The sequence below is a fragment of the Phyllobates terribilis genome, unplaced genomic scaffold (assembly GCF_046119375.1).
Source record: "Phyllobates terribilis strain yellow unplaced genomic scaffold, ASM4611937v1 Scaffold_13__5_contigs__length_258822181, whole genome shotgun sequence".
Taxonomy (NCBI): domain Eukaryota; kingdom Metazoa; phylum Chordata; class Amphibia; order Anura; family Dendrobatidae; genus Phyllobates; species Phyllobates terribilis.
The window spans coordinates 187,869,683-187,891,717 of record NW_027362773.1 but is presented as its reverse complement, the minus strand read 5'-3'; the positions used below and the strand labels follow the sequence as shown (position 1 = coordinate 187,891,717).

Below are 22,035 nucleotides of genomic sequence, written 5' to 3'. Positions count from 1 at the left end.
GCCAAGGTCAATGTGAAAGGTGGAGAAAAAAATAAATACTGCTGTACATCATATGCCATGAATCTGTCGGAAATAAACTTTTATTTCCTCTTTTTTTAAGGGTTATTTAATAGTCCAGCTGGATTTTGGATTTCCTCATCATTTGTTGGTGGATTTCCTGAAAAGGACCCTCTAGAAGATGAACCCACGACCAATAATACCCCAATGTTACAATGTTTGAACCGTGCTCGGTCAGTGCTACCAAATATGAAAGCATAAATAAAAAATAGTAGCATAAAAAGTCACAGTATTTGCTTGTTTCATGTTTTATGGCTATTTCTACATGCACCTGAAGAAGTCACAGCGCTGAGAAAAAGTATTTCGGACAGCTCCCCCGTGCCGTCCTTATTTTTAAGCTATATGAAAACTATTTAGCTTTTAACCTTTAACCTGTCTATGACCAAATGAATCTTTTCTGTCCAGAACCAAATGTATCTATTTTGGAATGATGTGTTCTAAATATGAATCAAAACAATATTAGTGTTATGATAGTATAACAACTCACTAGGGAAAATAGGTAACAAGCTAAAACTGCCACTGACCCTGCCGGTTCCTGAACAGACAGGAGATCCTGTCTCCACAGTCCCTATGGTTCCTGTGCCAGCTGAGACAGCCCTAATCACAGACTAGATGATGGCAACTCAGACCTATGCTGCCTGAAAGGCCGTTGAGCGCCTCACGTTCCTCCTAAAGAACCGGAGGGCAGAGCAGAGTGTAAATTACGTACAGAAGGGAAAGTGTGCTGAAACAGATGAGATTCCAGAGTGAGAAAAACAAACCACAAAATAAATGATTACCGTATTTTTCGGACTATAAGACGCACCAGACCATAAGACGCACCTAGGTTTTAGAAGAGGAAAATAAAAAAATAAAAATGTAAGCAAAAAATGTGGTCATGATGCACTTTTAAGGGGAGGGGGGTCTTCTGCCGACACTGGTATAGGGGTAATGTCCCCCAATTCTGACAATATCCCCCATCCTGGTATATATGCCGCCCCCCTTCCTTTTATATGTGGTCCCCATCCCCATCCTGGTATGCATGGCACCCCTCATACCTATCCTGATATGCATGGCTCCCTCATCCTTATCCTGGTATGCATGGCACCCCTCATCCCCAATCCTGGTATGCATGGCACCCATCATCCCTGTCCTGGTATGCATGGCACCCCTAATCCCTATCCTGGTATGCATGGCACCCCTATTCCCTGTCCTGGTATGCATGGCACCCCTCATCCCTATCCTGGTATGCATGGCACCCCTAATCCCTGTCCTGGTATGCATGGCACCCCTCATCCCTGTCCTGGTATGCATGGCACCCCTCATCCCTGTCCTGGTATGCATGGCACCCCTAATCCCTATCCTGGTATGCATGGCACCCCTCATCCCTGTCCTGGTATGCATGGCACCCCTCATCCCTGTCCTGGTATGCATGGCACCCCTCATCCCTGTCCTGGTATGCATGGCACCCCTAATCTCCATCAGGCTGCACATTAAAAAAAAATAAACAATCATACTCACCTCTCTTCTCTCTCCTCCAGCGCTGCGTCCGGCCTGCCTGCACTGATCTCTCCATGTGAGCTGCGCATGATGTCACTGCCATGCGCGGCTCACAAGGAGAGATCAGCTGCGGGAAGTCACTGCTCCCCACGCCGGGTCTGTGTGCACGGGGAGCAGTGACTTCACTCTCCTTCATAGCCAGCACACAGCGGAGCCGCGCTGCGGCTGCTGCTGCCGGCTATCTCCTGTGCCCGCTCATTAAAGGGCATGAATATTCACCCCTTCCCCATGCCCATGGGCGTGGAGAGAGGTTGAACATTCATGCCCTTTAACAGCGGGCACAGGAGATAGCCGGCAGCAGCAGCTGCAGCGCGGCTACACGGTATACCGCTATTAAGGAGCATGAATATTCAGTGCTCCCCACGCCTCATGGGCGTGGGGAGCAGTGAATATTCATTTTCTTTAGCAGCGGGGACAGTGTAGGCTGCAGCGGGCGGCTGCTGCCTCCTGTGCCCTGCTCCTCCACCGATACCGCTCCCCCCCACACCCCACATAAATTTACACCACCCCCCAACATTCGGACTATAAGACGCACCCCCCATTTTCCTCCAAAATTTTGGAGGAAAAAAGTGCGTCTTATGGTCTGAAAAATACGGTAAGTACATACTGTTAGAGAATATGCCACCTACTGCCTAAAATTAAATAGAAGATAGGTGCAGGATTAAGACCGAAAACAGCAAAGCGATAAACCCTAGCTTGGTCTTTCACTGACCAGTTTTAACTACAGCAATATGGCTGGGCATCCAAATGAGACCATCACCATCACGAAGTACCAGCAGGGGGAAAGTATATAAAGCTGCACCCAAAAGGTGATAGGGCAAACAAATGAGTAAATGAAAACACCTGTTACCCTAAAAAGACTGAAGTAAGGATAACAGAAACTAAACACCCAAAGAAAAGGTGTATCTGCTGTGGCTTGGCGGACAGAGAAGCCGGCCAAAAAGCACAGGCTCACGGGTTCAAACCCATAAGCATGACTATTGGATACCAAATGTTCTTTTTAGAAAATATTCTGTAACAAAAAATCATTATCTGTTTTTTAGCGTTTTTTTTTTTTTTTTTTTTTAAATAAAACCACAATGGGAGGAATTAATCAATATTGGCATTTTATAAGGGATTCAGCTGGAGTGAAACGTGCATCACCAGAGTCTTAGATACAGTCATGAGTTGGAATACATTTCTGTTCTAATTTACGCATTTTTTTGGTGAAAATTAGTGTGATTTTTTTATATTGTGCTAAGTCACGTCCCCTCCAAAATAAGTACTTTCCAATTTTCAGAAAAGTTCCAGAATGGGTAAAACACTAAAAAGTCACAAAATATTTGCAAACTGTACCCAGTTTTCTGGCATAAAGTGTTTTAACGTGTTTTTTTTTTAGGCAGTGCTAGTCCTAGGCAGGATGAATATAGCTTTGTTATTTCCTACCTCTGCAAGCCCAGGGGCAATTAAAAGTTTATCCTGGACAATCCCTTTAAATAATAGATGAGACAAAGAACCAGAAAGGGGGAGACACGAGGCTGCAGCTAGGGAGATGCAGGGAGCAGATGTAAGGCACGCCAGGAGAAAATGTCACTGTAAGGCTATGTTCACACCTGTTGGGTTTTTCAGCGTTTTTTGCTGCAGATTTTTATGCAAATTTTCAGCTGCGTTTTGCAGTACCAGCAAAGTCTATGAGAAACCAGAATTCTCTGTTCACACATCATGTTTTTTGTTGTTGCGTATTTTGTGTCTTGGTTGGGTTTTTGGAAAATAGAGCATGTCACTTCTTTCAGCGTTTTTTTCACCCATAGGAAGTAATGGGTGGTGAAAAAAACGCCCAAAAAAATTTGTATCAGCATTTTTGATGGCAAAATAGAATGGGGTTTTTTTTTTCACAGAACTTTATGTAGATACATAAATAGAGAGAGAAGCACAATGAAAAAAACGCTGAAAAAAACGCACAAAAAATGCAGCAAAAAAACGCAGCAAAACCTGCGTTTTTGACACAGCTGATTTCCTGCCAGAGATTAGGCTTTGCTGCAGATTTGTGACACTGAAAAACCCATCATGTGTGAACATAGCCTAAGGCGGAAGAGAAGAGACAGGCCTAGGCAGGTGGCATACACAAGGTGGCAGGGGAGAAAGCTCTACAGAACACAAAGAAAACTGCAGCTTTAAGAGTTCTTCATGGCCGTTTCTCATAGGCTACATTCAATATATTTTATTTTTACATCCATGTTTTTTTTTCTCACATGACATCGGCTTTGCCTCCATGTTGAATTTGTTTTTTTTTCACCAGTTTAAAAAAAAAATTAGGCAAACTGTTTTAACTTTTATTTATCCATCGTCTCTTAAAGGTAATATGTCAGCAGGTTTTCACTGTGTGATCTGAAAGCTGCATCATGTAGAGGCAGAGACCCTGATTCCAATGATGTGTCACTTACTGGGCTGTGTTTTGCTGTTTCAATAAAATCAGTGTTTTATCAGCAGGAGATTATCACTACCGGACTAGGTGTCTTGTGCCTGTTAGTCCAACCACGCCCCCACCTCTGATTGGCAGTTTTATGCACAGTGTACTCAGAAAGCAGCCAATCAGTGGTGTGGGCGGGGTTATACAGAGCTCAGCATTCTGAGCGCTGCTAGATCTGCAGCAGAGAAAACTGTGATTCTATTATCACTGCTGCAGCCAGTAACCTAAGTGACACATCATTGGAATCAGGGTCTCTGCCCCTACATTGTGCTGCTGTCAGATTACAAAGCAGAAACCTGCTGACAGATCCCATTTAACAATGTATCAGTTCAAAAAAATATTTTGGGAGTACAAATTTGAATTGGTATCTCTGCATTGCTCATAATGATTTCTGCCATTTATTAAAGAGTCATTTTAATTTTTCATTTCATAAATCAAAACTACACATGAAAATAATCAACTTTGTAGCGTATCTCGTCAGAGAAGTCTTCTTTTTTCTCCTCCTCGATTGATCTTTTACTCTCAACTCATGGGTAATATCTGTATTCTGTGACATCAGATGTTTTCATTGATGAGATATGAGATGACAGTTGGTGCTTATAAGATTCTATGGAGAGGGGAGGAGGAAGGAGGCATTAAAAGCAGAAACGGACATTCTGCTGCACGTTCCATAGAACTTTATGAGTACTAACTGTCAACTCCTCTCTCAGTGATGGGAAAATCTGTAATTACTGAAGACACATTTTATCTGTGAATTGAGAATTTTGGGAATGAATGATCAGTCATTGCAGAGAAGGAAGCAGATTTCTCTGATACAATATATTCCAAAATGAATTATTTTTCGTGTCTTACTGATTTATGAAAAATAAAATTAAAACTTTTACTCTTTAATGCACTTAATTTTTTTTTTTCAAAACCCTTTGCTCCTTTCCAGCTTTTGCCAAACTGGCATGAAAAAAGTTGCAAAATGTTTCCGCTAAAAATTATAACTTTTTAAAGTTTTTCTGCCAATTTCCTGGCATAAAAGCTTTGATGAATTGTCCCCTTATCAGATAAATTGTGTTTTTTTCTCCTCATGGACTGATCATTCCCAATTCATAGGTAAAATCATCAGTGAATACAGATTTTCCTGTTACGGAGATAGGAGATGACAGTTGGTGCTCATTAAGTTCTACGGAGAACTACAAGGCCACGTTCACACTTTCAGTATTTGGTCAGTATTTTACAAAACCAGAAGTGGGTGATAAATACAGAAGTGGTGACGTGTTTCTATTATACTTTCCCTCTGATCGTTCCACTCCTGGTTTTGGCTTACAAATACTGATGTAAAATACTGACCAAATACTGAACGTGTGAACGTGGCCTAACTATTGTTTCAGAAGAACTTACAGCAGAATGTCTATGTCCACCTCTAGCTCCTCTATCCTTTACCTCCGCCTCTCCATAGAATGTTAAAAGAACCAACTGTCATCTCCTATCTCAATAATGCAATATCTCAGTGAATACAGATTTTCCTATTACGGAGATAGGAAATGGCAGTTGGTGCTCATGAATTCTATGGAGAACTCTGTCATTTCAAGAGAACTTGCAGCAGAATGTCTGTCTCTGCTTCTAGCTCCTCCCTACTCCATAGAATTTTAAAAGCACCAACGGTCATTTATCTCAGTAATGTAAGATGTTAGTGAACACAGGTTTTCCATTACTGAGATAGCTGATGACAGTTGGTGCTGATAAACTTCTATGGAGAACTGGAATTGTGATTTCAAGAGAACTTGCAGCAGAATGTCTGTCTCCGCCTCTAGCTCCTCCCCTCTCCATAGAATTTTAAAAGCACCAACTGTCATTTATCTCCGTAATGTAATATCTATGTGAATACAGGCTTTCCCATTACTGAGATAACAGATGACAGTTGGTGCTTTTAAAATTCTATGTAGAGGGGAGCAGCTAGAGGCGGAGACAGACACTCTGCTGCAAGTTCTCCTGAAACGACAATTACAGTTCTCCGTAGACCTTTATGAGCACCAACTGTCATCTGCTATCTCAGTAATGGGAATGTCTCTATTCACTGAGATATCACATTACTGAAATAGAATGTCTCAATAATGTAATATCTCAGTGAATACAGACTTTCCCATTACTGAGATAGCAGATGACAGTTGGGGCTCATAAACTTCTATGGAGAACTATAACTGTGAATTCAGGAGAACTTGCAGCAGAATGTCTGGCTCCGCCTCTAGCTCCTCCCCTCTCCATAGAATTTTAAAAGCACCAACTGTCATCTCCTATCTCAGTGATGTACTATTTCAGTGAATACAGATTTTACCCATGCACTGGGAGTGAAAGATTAATCCAGGAGGAGAAAGAAGCAGATTTATCTGATTTAGCTGATGAAATATATTACAAATGACAAAGATAAAGCATCATTCTGTCTATCTGCGCCCACAGGGATTTCACTGCCACCTGTCCCCTGCACTCTCGCATATCCTGTTACCGCTCCTCTCGCTCGCTGCCGTGTATCCATACATAAGCACACAGGTGATCTGGTCGCACCCACTGCACCGCCATCTCCTGCTGTATACCGTGCCTGTCTGGCACATGCTCTGTGCTCATGCAGTATATACAGCGCTGTCCAGAGGGGGATAGATGCCTCCTTATAGGAGCGGATAATTCTCGACATCAGAGGTAACGTACGTCTTGTATCTTCCCTGTTTTGTGCCATTCAATTAATTTCTATTTATTGGATCACACAAATGATTTTCCTTTTTAGAAAACGTGAGTAACATCTACAAGTATCTGACACTTCTTGCTTTTGTAATGTAATTGTATAATATAAGTTTAAATGGTCGGGGGTAGAAAAAAGGAATTAATCTCTAGGAGCGAATTAAAAGGGGTTTCCTCGCATTATTGACTTCTACGTCAAGTGCTCGGTGGAAAGTTGGCCAGGAATACGCGGTCACTGTCCTTGGAGAATATGGAAGAAGCCAAGGGAGTGCCCTTGATTTACCATATGAGCCACGTCTCTGCCGACGATGGTGACCTGACCCCTCACTGTCAGGATCTATGAACACTATTATGGCAGGTCTAAACGACTGGATATATCAGTCAATAGTGGGAAAAGTGGTGACCATCTGTATGGACTAGACCTGCTCTCCATGTGGACAAACGTCAGAAGATGAAGAGGAGGCAAAGGATCATTGGGTTGTGTGTAGGAATGAGTGGACCCTTGGATGTTTGGGTTCATCGAGTTAGACCGAACTTTAGTCCAAAGTTCGGTTGGGATACCAGAACTCTACCCAAACTTGAATCCGAACCCCACAGAAGTCAATGGGGACACAAACTTTCGTGCTGTAAAATGGTCTCTCTAGCTCTCTCTCTCTTGATCTCTCTGCCAAACAGGTTAATTTTTTAAAGTTTCTCGAATTTCCTTTTTTTTGAGAAATTCATGTCTTATTTCTTTCTCTCTCTTTTCCTCTCTCTTTCTCTCTTTTTCTCTCTCTATTTCTGTCATTCTCTCTCTCTCGCTCTCTCACAATCTATTTCTATCTTTCTCTCTCTCTCTCTCTGTCTAGACTGGAGGGTCCATACTCTCTCTGTCTATCTCTATCTCTCTCTATTTATCTATCTCCATCTCTCTCTCTGTCTATTTCTCTATCTCACGCTCTCTATCTCTCTCTGTATATATATATCTCTGTCTATCTCTCTCCATCTATTTCTCTCTCTCTCTCTCTATATATATGTCTATCTCTCTCCATCTATTTCTCTCTCTCTCTCTCTATATATATATATATATCTGTCTATATCTCTCCATCTATCTCTCTCTCTCAATATATATCTATCTCTTTCCATCTATCTCTCTCTCTGTCTACCTCTCTCCATCTATTTCTCTATCTATATATCTCTCCATCTATTTCTCTCTCTCTCTCTCTCCATCTATCTCTCTCTCTCTCTCTCTCCATCTATCTCTCTCTCTCTATCTCTATCCATCTATTTCTCTCTCTCTATATATATCTCTCTCTGTCTATCTCTATCTCTCTCTAGACTGGAGGGCCCATACCAGAAATGCTCATTAATTACAAAGGACAACAAGGACTTTCCACTAAAACTATTTCTGATTGGAACGTGCAATAAGAAATCTGTCGAAACTGGACAATCCCTTTAAGACTGACCATTTTTCTTCGCAGCAGATGAGATTTCCTAAGACTATATTCAGAGACGGTTCAGAGTCCATGGGCGACAGAGTCCCAGTGGGTTCCTCTTTGCTTTTGATTTTTCCTCTTTGCCTTCCAAGAGCTATAACTTTTTTATATATTTCTTGATCGATACAAGCTATAATTTTTATCATTTTCGGGTTCATATGAATTTCTGATTTTATTCACTGTATTGGATAAATATAATATTTTATTATTATTTTGTGTGAGAATAGAGAGCGATTTGAACTATCTAAAGTGATACAACCATCCAAAATTTAATTGAAAAGTGGTCTTCTATCGGGTGGTCTTCTCAAAGACTATGGGCCGTATACAGAATACGTGGTGAAATAGATAATCTGTTACAGGAAAAGGAGTCTGGATGGGGGGGGGGGTGGTCTTCTTAAGAGGTGGTCTTTAGGAGAGGTCTCACTGTATTACTATATGACAGAGTTGGCAAGATGCAATGGGGTTAGACTCCAGGTTTTACTCGTGTGAATAAGGCCTAAGATTTACAGCAGTTATTAGAGCGGATAAGTATATTTTCCTTTAGCGCTTGTACCCGAGCACTTCTAAAGCAAGATCTATTCCAGATCCTAATGCACTTCAGCTTTGATTGTTGGCTGCGTGGTACATGATCATTCCCTTATGACCAGTTTCTATTTGCATTCTTGTTGCCATGAGAAGTGCAAAGACGTTCAGTGTCCCTAGATGGTTTCCTATCCATAGCTGCTCCATAATCTAACGTGACATTTCTCACATACACTGGAAGTTTAGTGGTAATGTAAAAACACGTGCATCCATTTAACTGAGGAAGAGGACTTAAACTCTAGTGCCTCCTATTGCAAGTAGAAATTCTAATTGTCAATATTTACCCTTTAACAAGCCTTGCCACATGACTTAGGATAAAAGCCAAACCAGAGACTATTTGCAGATACGTGTTTCGGGGTGATGCCCTCTTCAGTGCAAAGCAAGAGATCTGATTTGGCTGGATGAGAGACCTCTGATGTGATTCTAATGGGTAATGTATCTCCTTGTGGAGAGTGCCAAGTCGGTGTAAGACTTATAAGTGTCACGGTTTCATATGTGACTGTGGCCTATGGACACCTTGAGTGACAGCTCAGCCGCCCTATGGGATCTAAAGTGTGCTGGACTGTCGGTTTTGTGAGTGACAGTCTAGTCATCCAGTATGATCCTGGGGCGTGCTGGACTGCCAGCATTTCGATAGACAGCCCTGCTGCTCAATCTGGTCTAGCCTGTGGGCATTTCCTCAGGTGACTCCTGTCCTTAATAATTTGCAAGCTGTTTAGCTGGGTTGCTCTCTGCAGTTCAGTGTCAGTTGTAGCTCTGTTTAGTTAGATGTGTGTGCTTGCTCTATGTCTGACTTGTTGATTTTGTTGCTGACCTCGGAGTGGATTATACCCTTCTGCTTTTGACGCTCTCTGACTTCAGGTATCTGACCTTGGCCTCTGACTATCGGTTTGTTGTACTCCCTGGTCTTGACGTATCCTCCTGGCATTTGACCCTGGACTGTTACCTGACCATGTCTTTTGTCTTAGGGCTCTTTCACACATCCTGATATTTCTGCTACTGGAGAAACCAGTACTAGAGATGTCCGTGTCCGTGCGTTTGTTTGCACCTGTGTGACAAGCATGTGCCACATCAGGAGCACACGTACCAGTGCCTGGGATTCAACGTACAGTTAGCGCTGTTCCCAAGCGCCGGGTGCTGAATGCTGCCCTCATCATTGTTCCCTGCTGGCACTGCAATCCTCTTCCTCCCCAAAGAGACTATTTGCATATTTAATTTCCCAGAGGAGCATTGCATGGCCTATAAGTCTCCTTACGCCGGCTTGGCACGCTCCACAAGGAACCATTACCCCTTAGACCTCCTTTTAGCAGCTAACATTAACATCTTTGAACAATGACTTCTATGTTGTATAGATTGCATAAACAAACCAATCACATTTGACCATTGTTGAGACTATTACTGAATTATTTACTACTCTACCTCTGACCTGTTTTAGAAATTTTGTGGGTTGCTTACAGTAGTATAACTTCAAATTCGTGGGCCCCAATGCACTTTCTATAACAAGATAGTTCAGTTATTACGGCTCTGTATTGGCATTGGTCTTTCAATATGGGCCAAAAGGACCTTTTGGACTCCTGTAGGCTCCAGGGCCTGAGTGCGACTACATCCTATATAGTAATGCCCCTGGTTGATTGATGTATAGCTGATTTCATGCTTCAATCTTGGGTTGACATCTGCAGGTGAAAGATATCAAATTAATCATTTTAACCCATCTGTTAATGAATACAGATGTGATGAAAACTAGTTGGTGAAGGCCAGCTAAGGCTTTTTTCCTTGAAGGCAGTCTGTCAGTAGGATCAACCCTTCTCAGCAGCCTACATGGGTATAGAAAATTGAATATAATGGATCTCTAATGTCTTATTCCAGATAAATCCACCTTTTTGTAAATGAGCTGTTAAGATCTATGGGCCAGACATAGATCTCTGTTAGAATCTCTGTTAGAATCTGCCTCCGGGGCTTATTGTAAATGAAAGGTGGAGTTACCAGTGTGAGACGTGTAGATCAGGAGAGCAGACTGCCAGTCATTACTTGTCTCACACTAGTAATGCTCCTTTTCATTTACAATAAGCTCTGGAGGCAGATTCTCGGGGAGATCTATGTCCGGCCCAGAGATCTTAACAGCTCATTTACATATTAAGAAAAACATGGATTTCTCGGCAATAAAACATCGGATCGCAGATATCATGGTATCATTTTATTCAGCTTCCTATGACCTACATGCCCATATATATGGCTTAGGAGGGTTGATCCTACTGACAGATTCCCTTTAAGCTAGAAATACACATATTACTTGATGGCCGAGTACTCATTTGGCGAAAAGCCATCTCTCCCGACATCCCCATATTTATAATCGTGCGGCTTGGACCAGCGTTCATAAGTTTTTAAAGGAGAAAAAGCTGTTGCCAAACATCTCTGCCTTATCTGATGAAGAACAAAATGGTCTGGCATTAAAATTCCAACTCACTGACCCTTATCTCTCCGCAACATCATCTGCCAAAGGAGAGCTGGATAATCGCCATGCACATCAGATAGTGGAGAGTTCACTTTTGCAGTCCAATACCTTATTATAATGCACAATTCCACCTGCTTTAGAGGTGATAGTGGCCCCTTCACCTCTTGGTCCTCTGTGTGGCCGCACATGCTGCAGCAATGATATATCCTCCCATGAACCTCAGGTAAATACCGTTTTTGTCACGGGTACAATTACACTTCCTAGTTTATCTCCATTAGAGCATCTTAAAGGGATTTTAGAAAAACCTATTCTCCGGCTGCAGTTTGTTGCAAACAAAAAAAAACCTGTACTTTTCTCACCCTCCTCAGGTCCCGCACTATGTCTCTGCCGCTTGTTATTGTCTGCAGCTCTGATGTCATGTCGACATCGCTGTAGTCAATCACTGAGCTCAAAGGATCTGCTTACTGATTGGCTGCAGTGCTTTTAATATGACATCAGTGTTGCAGACAAAAACAGATGCAGGGAGCAGTGATGGAGACTCAGCACTGGACCTGGGGAGGGGGGGGGGCATTTTTTTTTTTTTAAAGAAACTTTAGCTAGGGAGCAGGGATTTTCTGAAAGTGGAAAACTCCTTTTAGACCCCTATATACATTATAATAAGTCTGCCAAACTACAATATTGAAAAGTTGTATTCTACCTGCATTATATTAAGCATATACTGTAGGTGATCATGGAGAGATCTGTGCGTGCAATGTTGTCAGGTCACTCGAAGCGTTCTTCTAGGTGAAACATGACAGCAGATTTAATTTTCCAGGGAAGGTTGCATGGACAGACACAGAAATTGGCAGGTGATCACTTCTACATGGTAAATTGCTACATTTACCTTATTTTAATAATATTATTATATGCCATTTAGTCAATTTTGAGAAGCTCTGGAGAGGGACAGAAGCGCATACAGAATAGGGCAATACCGTCTGGTAAAGGATAGGTATAAGCGATGGTAGCGCTCACCTAAAGGTGTTGTGTGCAGTTGTAAGGGTGGTGGACTATTGCGTTTCTACCCCTAACAATTGCGTGTGTATTATGTCCTGCGTCGTTTGTATATATTGTGTCATGTGAATTGTGTTGTTGTATAATATTAGTAATGTAGTGTGACAGGGTCACTGGTGTTATATGTGAAGGGAGGTATGTGTCACTACAGCTGTTAGCCTATGTGAACTGAACCTACAACTTTTCCCCAACATGTTATGTGTTGGGGGAGTAATCACCAGTGTGAATGGAGTGGTTTTGTGTGAATGGCATAGAGATCGGGTGGGAAGTCATTCACCCTACCTCCCCTCAGGGTGTGGCTGAGCACTGTTAAATGTTCAGTCACTATTTTTTTTTCGGTTGTGTGAGCTGGAGAGTGAAGTCTCCAGGCTGCGTGTGGAAGCTAGAGAGCTCCACAAAAGGACTTTGCCTGAACGGCTTGTGATACCGAGAGCAGGCGGAACCCGCTCACTTATGGACTGTGCTATACTTTATGTTTTTGTTTTGCCGTTACGCCAGAAAGGCCGTGTTTATTTTGCTGAATCTGCAGTGCTTAAGCCGCTAGAATAAACCTGCAGAGCAAACCATGTCCTGAGTCTACTTCTGGAAGCAGCCGAGTGAGTCGTCTTACCACAGTAGGTACTACAGTGTATAGTAATAAAGGATACGTATTGATAATATAGTGTAAGGTATAGTGTTATAGGATATGTAGTGTAGGATGTATATAATTGACTATAGGGTAAGATGGAGTTAATGTTGGGACTAGCCCACAGGGGTGGGGTTAGTGTTAGGGCAAGTGACTGCTTCCTGTGAGTTAGTTAGAAAGAGTTGAAAGTGCTAAGGGAGCAGAGCTGCCTCACGGGTGATCCGGAGTGATAGGAGACCAAGGATGAGGGATAGCGTGATCCTAAAGAAAAGTGACCGAAAGAGACAGAGTGGACTTCCAGAGAGGACGCCAAGTCACAAACCCCAGCGCTTGTAACGCAGAAGGTAAGGGGCCTAAACAGGATTGAGTATGTGGGACTAGTGGGGGTCCCGAATGCAAGAGCTCCGGGGCGCCAGTAGTGGAAGAAATATGACGCAGAACCAAATAGCAAGTAAGGAGACTTGCTGATCATGATTGTAGCGTTAAAGCTGGATTGTGGCGGAGTAGAGAGACACAGTGTGCCTCACTAGTCCTGGAGTAAACTACGGAGGCAAGATACTGAAAGTGGAAAATGCATCATACTGTAAAGGAAACGTTCATAAGACTCTGTACCCACTATCCCTTGTATATAACCCTTACCAAGTTACCATTCAGTTAAGAGTTAGTTTTGGAGTGGTGGTCTCCCTCATTGAACTGTGGAACATCTGGTCCTGGCCAGCCCACAACACCAGCTACATGCAGCCCGCACGGGCATATGGCATAAGTCCACACACCCAACCAGGACCCACACTTTCATACAACACGCTGGGGAGCTGAAGATGAATGCCTCTCCCGCGGCTACCGCCCCATGCCATGTTACACAGTCAAAACACCTAAAAAAGCATGGAAAGCCGCTACTGCTGCTCCGTGGCTGGATGAAATGGTTCTTCCAGATGTATAATGGAAACTCGCACGTTTAGGTGGGCTGCTCTGCGAAAAGCTAGAGCCTTGGGAATCCAAATCGGTTTTTATTAATACGAAAGCATTTCTGTGCCAGACCGGCGCCTTTCTCAAGGTGTAAAAAACTTGAGAATGGCGTTCATCCGGTGCAGAAATGCATTGGTATTAATAAAAATCGATTTGGATTCCCAAGGCTCTACATTTCGTCAGAGCAGCCCACCTAAACCTACCAGTTTCCATTTTTTCCATTCAGTCAATTTTGACTCCTAGTGAACTTTTGAATACTATTTCTCCACGTTTAGATTTCTAGTCTTCTTTTTTCTTCAATCTATAACTTTTCAAAAAGCTTGTTGTGTGCCAAATAAAATAATCACACAGTATATACAGATAAATCAGTAACTCACAGTGAATATGGGTCTTCTCCGGAGGTAGGATAGATCAGGCAGCAAGTGAATATTCACAGAATTGGGCAAGTGTAAAGCTCCGTCTGACTTTATTAATGGCTAATGTGGGTTAAAACATTGCCAAAAAGTCAGGTCTTGTGGGGGGTGTTTATTATATGCATTGGTCAATGCCTACCAAACTGGTCCGAGGAAAGAATACTGAAAACCTTGAGGTGACCAAGCCTAATTGCTAAACATGGGAAGCAAAATCCAACCTGTCTTAATGTCATGCTAGGTATGGGAAGGACCCAGCGTACGACTACGGGAAAATGGGGGAAGCCCAGCAACTAGGAAAAGGGAGAATGGAGACCCCTAGGCAGATCTAAAAACACCCTGACTACCCTATCATCCCTAAATAGGTTCCGCACCTATTGCCGAGCAGGATACCTTAGCCCTGGCTGTCCCTAGAGCTAGGCCCTAGGAAGGGTGTGGGAGGGGTGAGCACTAGTCAGCCCCACTGCAAATAAAGACAAACAAGGGAAACAGACAAGGAGATACACTTAGCTTTGGGAAGACACAAGAGAGATCACGACTGCAATCCACAAAGGAACTCCAAGAAGATTCTAGCTGACTGCTAGAACTCCAGACCTGAGCAGAGGAATTTACTCTATCACCAGTGATTCTCTGGAGAAACTGAGGGTATTTAACCCCTTTCCAACGTGGTACGTAATAGTACGCACCACGTCGGCACCCCCTGTTCAGCGCGGGCTCCGGCACTGAGCCCGCACTGAACCGGGCACATGTCACCTGATTTATACAGCGGACATGTGGCGGCAACAGCCACGGGTGGAATCACGATCCACCCGCGGCTTTTAACTAGTTAAATGCCACAGTCAATCTCTGGCATTTAAGAGCGCTGCTCTGGAAGCGCGTCACGTACCCCGCCCATCGGTGACCCCGTCACGTGATCGCAGGTCACCGATTTGTGGGCATGACAACCCGGAGTCTGTAGCAGACCCCTGTGGTGGTCATGTAAAGATTGCTATGAGCGCCACCTAATGGTCGGAGCTCATAGCACAGGAGCATTTCTACTACATAGAGGCGATCTGCTCATCGCCTCTATGTAGCAGAGGCAATCAGACAGTTGCTGCTTCTTGTCTCTTATGGAGACTATTGAAGCATGCAAAAAAAGTGTAAAAAAAAATGCTTTTAAAAATATTAAAAAAATGTTTAAAAATATAAAAGTTTAAATCACCCCCCTTTTGCCCCATTCAAAATAAAATAAAATAAAAACTAAACCCCGCATACACATATTTGATATCGCCGCATTCAGAATCGCCCAATCTATCAAAATAAAAAAGAATTAATCCGATCGGTAAAAAGCGTAATGCGAAAAAAATTCCAAACGTCAGAATTATGTTTTTTTCGTCACTGCAACATTGCAATAAAATGCAATAACGGGAGATCAAAACATCGGCTCTACCCCAAAACAGTATCAATAAAAACGTCAGCCCGGTGCGCAAAAAACAAGCCCTCACTTGGCCCCAGATCCTGAAAAATGGAGACGCTACGGTTATCGGAAAATGGCGCCATTTTTTTTTTTTTTTTTTTTTTTTAAGCAAACTTTGGATTTTTTTTTCACCACTTAAATGAAAAAGAACCTATACATGTTTGGTGTTTACAAACTCGTAATAACCTGGAAAATAATAATGACAGGTCAGTTTTAGCAATCAGCGAACGTGGTAAAAAAATAAATAAATAACTGTGGAATTGCATTTTCTTTGCAATTTCACCGCACTTGGATTTTTTTTCCCGTTTTCCAATACACGATATGGTAAAACCACTTATGGCGTTTAAAAGTACAACTCGTCCCACAAAAAATAAGCCCTCACATGGCCATATTGAACAAGAAATAAAAAAGTTCTGGCTCAAGAAAGAAGGGGAGCAAAAAACGAAAACGCAAAAAGCTCCGGTCATGAAGGGGTTAAAGATCGAGCAAGGGTGTGTTAATTACCAGCAGAAGGTGGAGATCTCCCCTGGGTCCTAGAGAGGGAGGGATGATGAAAGGATCAAGAAGGTGTCTTCAAGGCCAAGTGCAGCGATCTTCTACAGACAGATCCAGAATTACTGTGTGTCAAACCTGATACACCCATGATTATATATCACAAAAAAAAGTTATACACTGATAAAAAAATGTGCTGACAGATTTCCTTTCACTTTTCCGCTATTTAATCTGAGAGCAGCATAACGTAGGGGCAGAGAGCCTGATTCCAGGAATGTGTCACTTGCTCAGCAGTTTGCTGTAGTTTCAATATAATCAGTGTTTTATCAGCAGGAGATTATCACTGCAGGACTAGGTGTCAGGTGCCAGGCAGTCCTGCTACTCTGTGTAACCCCGCCCCCCCACTGATTGGCAGCTTTCTACCTATGCACAGTTTACACAGAAAGCAGCCAATCAGTGGTGTGGGCGAGGTTATACACAGATCTATCTGCAGCAGAAAAAATAGGGATTTTATCAAAACTGCACCAAAGATTCCAGTAAGTGACACATGGCTGGAAACTGGGTCTCTGCCCCTACATCATGCTGCCGTCACGGGTGTGTCAGATGTGACAGCCAGTTGCTCTGCAGCTGGCTGCAGAAGGTCACTGCGTTTGGCATTGCAGACGCCTTCTTAAATCTTTCTTACTTTAGGACCCAGCAGCTTCCTCCCTCCTGCTCTGATTGACACCCTGGCCTGGGTGTTTAAATACTTTCAGTTTGCTACAGGGAGGCGCCGGTGATATTCACGTTCCCTTGTGGAGACTTGGGAGCTATTGCAGTCTGCTTACTTCCTCTCTGGTGCTTCGGAGGACGTTTGGTGCAATCTCTCTGAAGTCAGCTCAAGCTAAGTTTCTCCCTCTGTGTTTATCTCCCTCGTTGTCTTTAGTTTATAGTGGAGACTGACCAATGCTCACACCCTTCTCTATCCAGGGCCTAGCTATAGGGATATACAGGGATTAGGTTTCCTGTTCGGCGATTGGTGTAGAACCAATATAGGGATGGTAGGGTAGGCATGGTGTCATTAGATCAGCCTAGGGGTCTCCACTCCCCCTTTCCCTAGTATCTGGGCTCCCTTCCCCTCATCCCTTCTTGTTGCACTTAGTCTTTCCTACACTGTGCGTGACAGCTGCTCTCAGATTCCATAACAAAAACTTGTGCTTTTTTCATAAATCAACTGCACACATGAAAATAAGCAACTTTGTGATATATCTTATTAGAGAAATCTGCTTCTTTTTATTCCTGGATTGAGCTTTTATTCTCAATTCAGGGATAAACCTGTAAAATCTGTCTTCAGTGAATACACATTCTTCCTGTACTGAGGTGCAAGATGACGGTGCTTAAAAAAAACTTAAGTGTAACTATAATTTCAGGAGAACTTGCAGCAGAATGTCTGTCTCCGCCTCTAGCTCCTCCCCTCTGCATAGAACTTTATAAGCACCAACTGTCATATCCTGTCTCTGTACTGGGAAAATCTGTCTTCACTGAAGATATAGATTTTACCTCTGAATTAAGAATGAATGATCAGTCCAGGAGGAGAATGAAGCAGATTGCTCTGATAAGATATTTTACAAATTATTTTATTTTTATATGAACTATGATTAAAAAATAAATAAAAAGGACATAGGATAGGGGTGTAAAAAGCAGGAAGTTTTAATGCTATGGTTGATTGTGGACTACATTAGTGACTTACTAACACTTATCTAGTATACCTTTGTAGCTTGTAATTTACAATATATTTTTATTAATTGATGGATTTACCTTAGTGGTTTTTTTTTTTTTTTACAGTAAGAAGTAACTTGGAAACCATGGCCAGGATAAGGGTGATGGGCGCTTTAATTGCCCTAGGAATATTCCTTCAAATCATTTTCCTGGTTAATTTACACCAAAAATCATATGTTCATTCACCAACTATGGAAGAACAACCGAGGAAGGTTCATCTTCTCATTCTTTCCACCTGGAGGTCTGGATCATCTCTCTTAGGTCAGATTTTTAGCCAGCACCCTGATGTCTTCTACTTGATGGAGCCGGCTTGGCACGTATGGAGGACCCTACCGAGCTACAGTGCCCACGTTCTTCACATGGCTGTAAGGGACATGGTCCGATCGGTCTTCAAATGTGATATGTCCGTGTTCGACACATACATAGAAAATAAGAAGAACGTTTCCCATCTTTTCCAGTGGTATTCCAGTAAGGCTCTCTGTTCACCTCCTGCGTGCGATTCCTTTTCTCGTTACAACATCTCGAATGGAACGGCTTGTAGGAAACTTTGCGGAAATTCTTCATTTAGTAAAGTGGAAGAGGCGTGTGACAAATATAGCCACATTGTTGTGAAAGAGCTTAGATTCTTGGACATCACGGTGCTCTATCCTCTTCTCAAAGACCCTTCCTTAAATCTGAAAATTCTCCATTTGGTACGAGACCCTCGAGCCGTTGGGAAGTCTCGCGGACAGGCTCCGAGAGCTCTTGCGGGAGATAATGGCATCGTCCTCGACACCAACGGCACAAAGATAAATAACACAAACTATGAGGTCTTACGTAAAATCTGCCAGAGTCACGTTAATATGTACAAGACGGCCAACGACAAACCTCCTCCATTCCTGAAAGGGAAATACCTGCTGGTCAGGTATGAAGATCTGGTGAGAAATCCATTAGGAAAAGTTGAGGAGATGTATAAATTTGCAAATTTAAAATTGACGGATCATCTTAGTCAATGGATGTATGATATAACTCATGGGGAAGGAGCAGGCAAACGAAAAGAAGCCTTTGAAACCACTCCGAGAGACGCCCGAAACGTATCAGAAGCTTGGAGGAACGTTCTACCCTTCTCGAAAGTCAGGCAGATACAAGACGTTTGCAAGGAAGCTTTGACTGCTTTTAGGTACCAGTTTATGAACTCAGAGGCAGAGCAGAAGGATAAGTCACGAGATTTTATATGGCCATTGAAGAGCAATTAAAATATAAAACGGAATAGACAAAATGCTTTGATATAATGGTAGAAGAATAAAGGGCACCCTAAAATACCAAGCATATATTATACAAAATGCTTTAATTTCAAAAAGTCTAAAACTTGCACTTATTTTATATTTCTATGTAGGACTTAGAGGTAGATATATTGTTATGACCATATTCATATTTCTATACTGTATGTGTATATTTCCCTGACTTTTTCAATAAACTTGCATTTTATACCAAAGATATTTACCTTAAGGCATTATGCAAAATATAATATTTCTGCTTTGTTCCAATTACAATTTGTATAACTCTGATATGCAGTTTGCAGCCAAATTTTTGATTTTTCTCTCGTGGGAGCGTCCCTCCATGTAATACATGCTGGATGTGAGCTTTGTTTATATCCAGAGTGTTGAGGTTTTCAGTAGCTAATAAATCACACATCTTTTATCGTACACTTTTTTTCTATACTGTTTGGGTATAAATCATGACTTTTCTTTTAATGAACCTGCATTTTACCTTTAGGCTTTATGCAAGAGGTCTATCTCAATTCCAAATAGTATAAAGCCGATAAGCAGTTTATATCAAAGCCATTTACCTGAAGGCCTTAGGTAAATGGTCATATTACTGTTCTATCTTAATTCTAAACGGTATAAATCTGATATGCAATTTGCAGCCTGATCCAAGTTTTAGATTTTTCTCTTGAGGGAGTGTCCCTCCCTGTAATACATGCTGGATGTGCACTTTGTGTGTATCTAGTGTGTTGAAGTGTTTAAGACAGCTGCGCCTGTCTCAGTCTGTCTGTGTGTGTTGGGCAAGGTGAGCACCCAACACATGAGAATGAGCCATGTCTAACACCCTGCGTCTATAGGGCATATGAGGTTAATAATTTCACAGCATTGTATATATTTTACTAAATAAGAAAAAAAACAATCAAAATCATGAAAAGATAAAAGGATTTCATCTAAGGAGCTTAGTATTTGCCACATGTTTTTTTTTGCCTTCCTCTGGATCAACATGTTAGGCTATGGGTTGAACTAGATGGACTTAGTCTTCCTTCAACCTTAAAAACTATGTTACTATGTCAGGGCCCTGCAGCCAAATGCAGATGTTAAAGGGGTTGTCCACCTTTGTGGACAATTTTGTTTTCTTAAATGCATGTAATTGGGGCTGGGTAACAGCTCTATACAAATCATTAATAATATGGGCCTGCAATACACTCATAACTATGAGGCCAAAGACTCAAAAAGTTTCCAAAAAATAGATTTAGGGTTCATTTACACCATATGATTTCCAGAACGCTAGTTTCCTGATAATCGGGCAGTGTAAACAGGCTGCAGATCACCCCAGCGAACGAGCAAAACACTTGTTCATCAGGTGAAATTATTATTTTGTTCATCAGGTGAAATATAAACAAGCCCAAGAACAATAACCATCTAAGTACACAGAGCGATCTATTATTGATTGTTCTGTATGCGTGGAGTCTGCCTGTGAAAACAGTATATTAAATGACTTTTGATTGGCAGTCGTTTAATGCCGCAGGTTTAGTGTAAACTCACCTTAAAGTTTGTAAATTCCCATGATCAGATCTGCAGGTAACAGAGCAGGACAAAATCAGTCACCTTATATCCATCATTCAATGGATAGATACTGGACCTACTTTATTTCAAGATCCCTCTATATCTCAGATATACAGTGCTTTGAGAAAAGTATTCATACCCTGCAAACTTTTCCACATTTTTCATGTTACACCCACAAACTAAAATGAATTTTATGTGATATACCAACACAAAAGTAGCAAGTATTTGTGAAGTGTAAAGGAAATGATACAAGGTTTACTAATTATTTTAAAAATATAAATTGGAAAATAGTCACGTGCATTTGTATCAAGTCCCCTGTCTAAAATCCTAAGTGACCAATTGCTTCCACAAGTCACATAATTGGTAAATTGAGTCCACCTCTGTGTAATTTCTTCTCAGTATAACTACAGCTGTTCTGTGAAGGCCTCAGAGGTTTGTTTGAGAACATTAGGGATCAAACAGCATCATGAAAACTAAAAAGGAGCCCACCAGACAGGTCAGGGATAAAGTTGTGGAGAAGAGTAAATCAGGGTTAGGTTATAAAAAAATAACCCAAGCTCTGAACATCTCGTGGAGCACTGTTCAATCCATCATCCAAAAAATGGAAAGAGCATGGCATAACTGTAAACCTACCAAGACTTTTCTGTCCACTTAACCTGACCCCCAAAGAAAGGAGAGTACTAATTATAGAAGCAGCCAAGAGGCCCATGGTCACTCTGGAGGAGCTGCAGAGATCCAAGCTCAGGTGGGAGAATCTGTCCACAGAACAACTATTAGTGGTATAATCCACAAATCTGGTCTTTATGGAACAGTGGCAAGAAGAAAGTCATTTTTGAAAGCAAGCCATAAGAAGACCTATTTGTAGTTTGCAAAAAGTAGTGGACACATTGAGCATGTGGAAGAAGGTGCTCTGGTCAGATCAGACCAAAAGGAGAACTTGCGAAATGCAAAACGCTATGTGTGGTGGAAAACTAACACTGCACATCACCCTGAAAACACCATCCCCACCATCAAACATGGTGGTGGCAGCATCATGCTGTGTGGGGAGGCTTTTCTTCAGCAGGGACAGTGAAGCTGGTCAGAGTTGATGGGAAGATGGATGAAGCTAAATACAGGGCAATCCTGGAGGAAAACCTGTTAGAGGCTGAAAAAGTCTTGAGACAGGGGCACAGGTTCATCTTTCAGCAGGACAA

General features: G+C 42.1%; 2 protein-coding genes across 2 annotated transcripts in view; both read left to right on the top strand.

Moving 5' to 3' along the window:
• The window catches only part of CETP (cholesteryl ester transfer protein), a 36,056-nt gene extending 35,721 nt beyond the window's left edge, over window positions 1-335 (top strand). Inside the window, exon 16 of the mRNA XM_073659574.1 lies at window positions 101-335. Within this exon, the coding sequence (XP_073515675.1) occupies window positions 101-175 (75 nt within the window). The 3' untranslated portion in view covers window positions 176-335. The remainder of the gene's footprint in view (window positions 1-100) is intronic.
• Window positions 336-6,570: 6,235 nt separating this feature from the next.
• On the top strand, window positions 6,571-19,320 carry LOC141174266 (carbohydrate sulfotransferase 5-like). Its single transcript, XM_073659111.1, has 2 exons — window positions 6,571-6,727; window positions 18,099-19,320. The coding sequence occupies exon 2, from the start codon at window positions 18,119-18,121 to the stop codon at window positions 19,265-19,267; it is 1,149 nt and encodes a 382-aa protein (XP_073515212.1). The 5' UTR covers window positions 6,571-6,727; window positions 18,099-18,118; the 3' UTR covers window positions 19,268-19,320.
• Window positions 19,321-22,035: the final 2,715 nt, after the last annotated feature.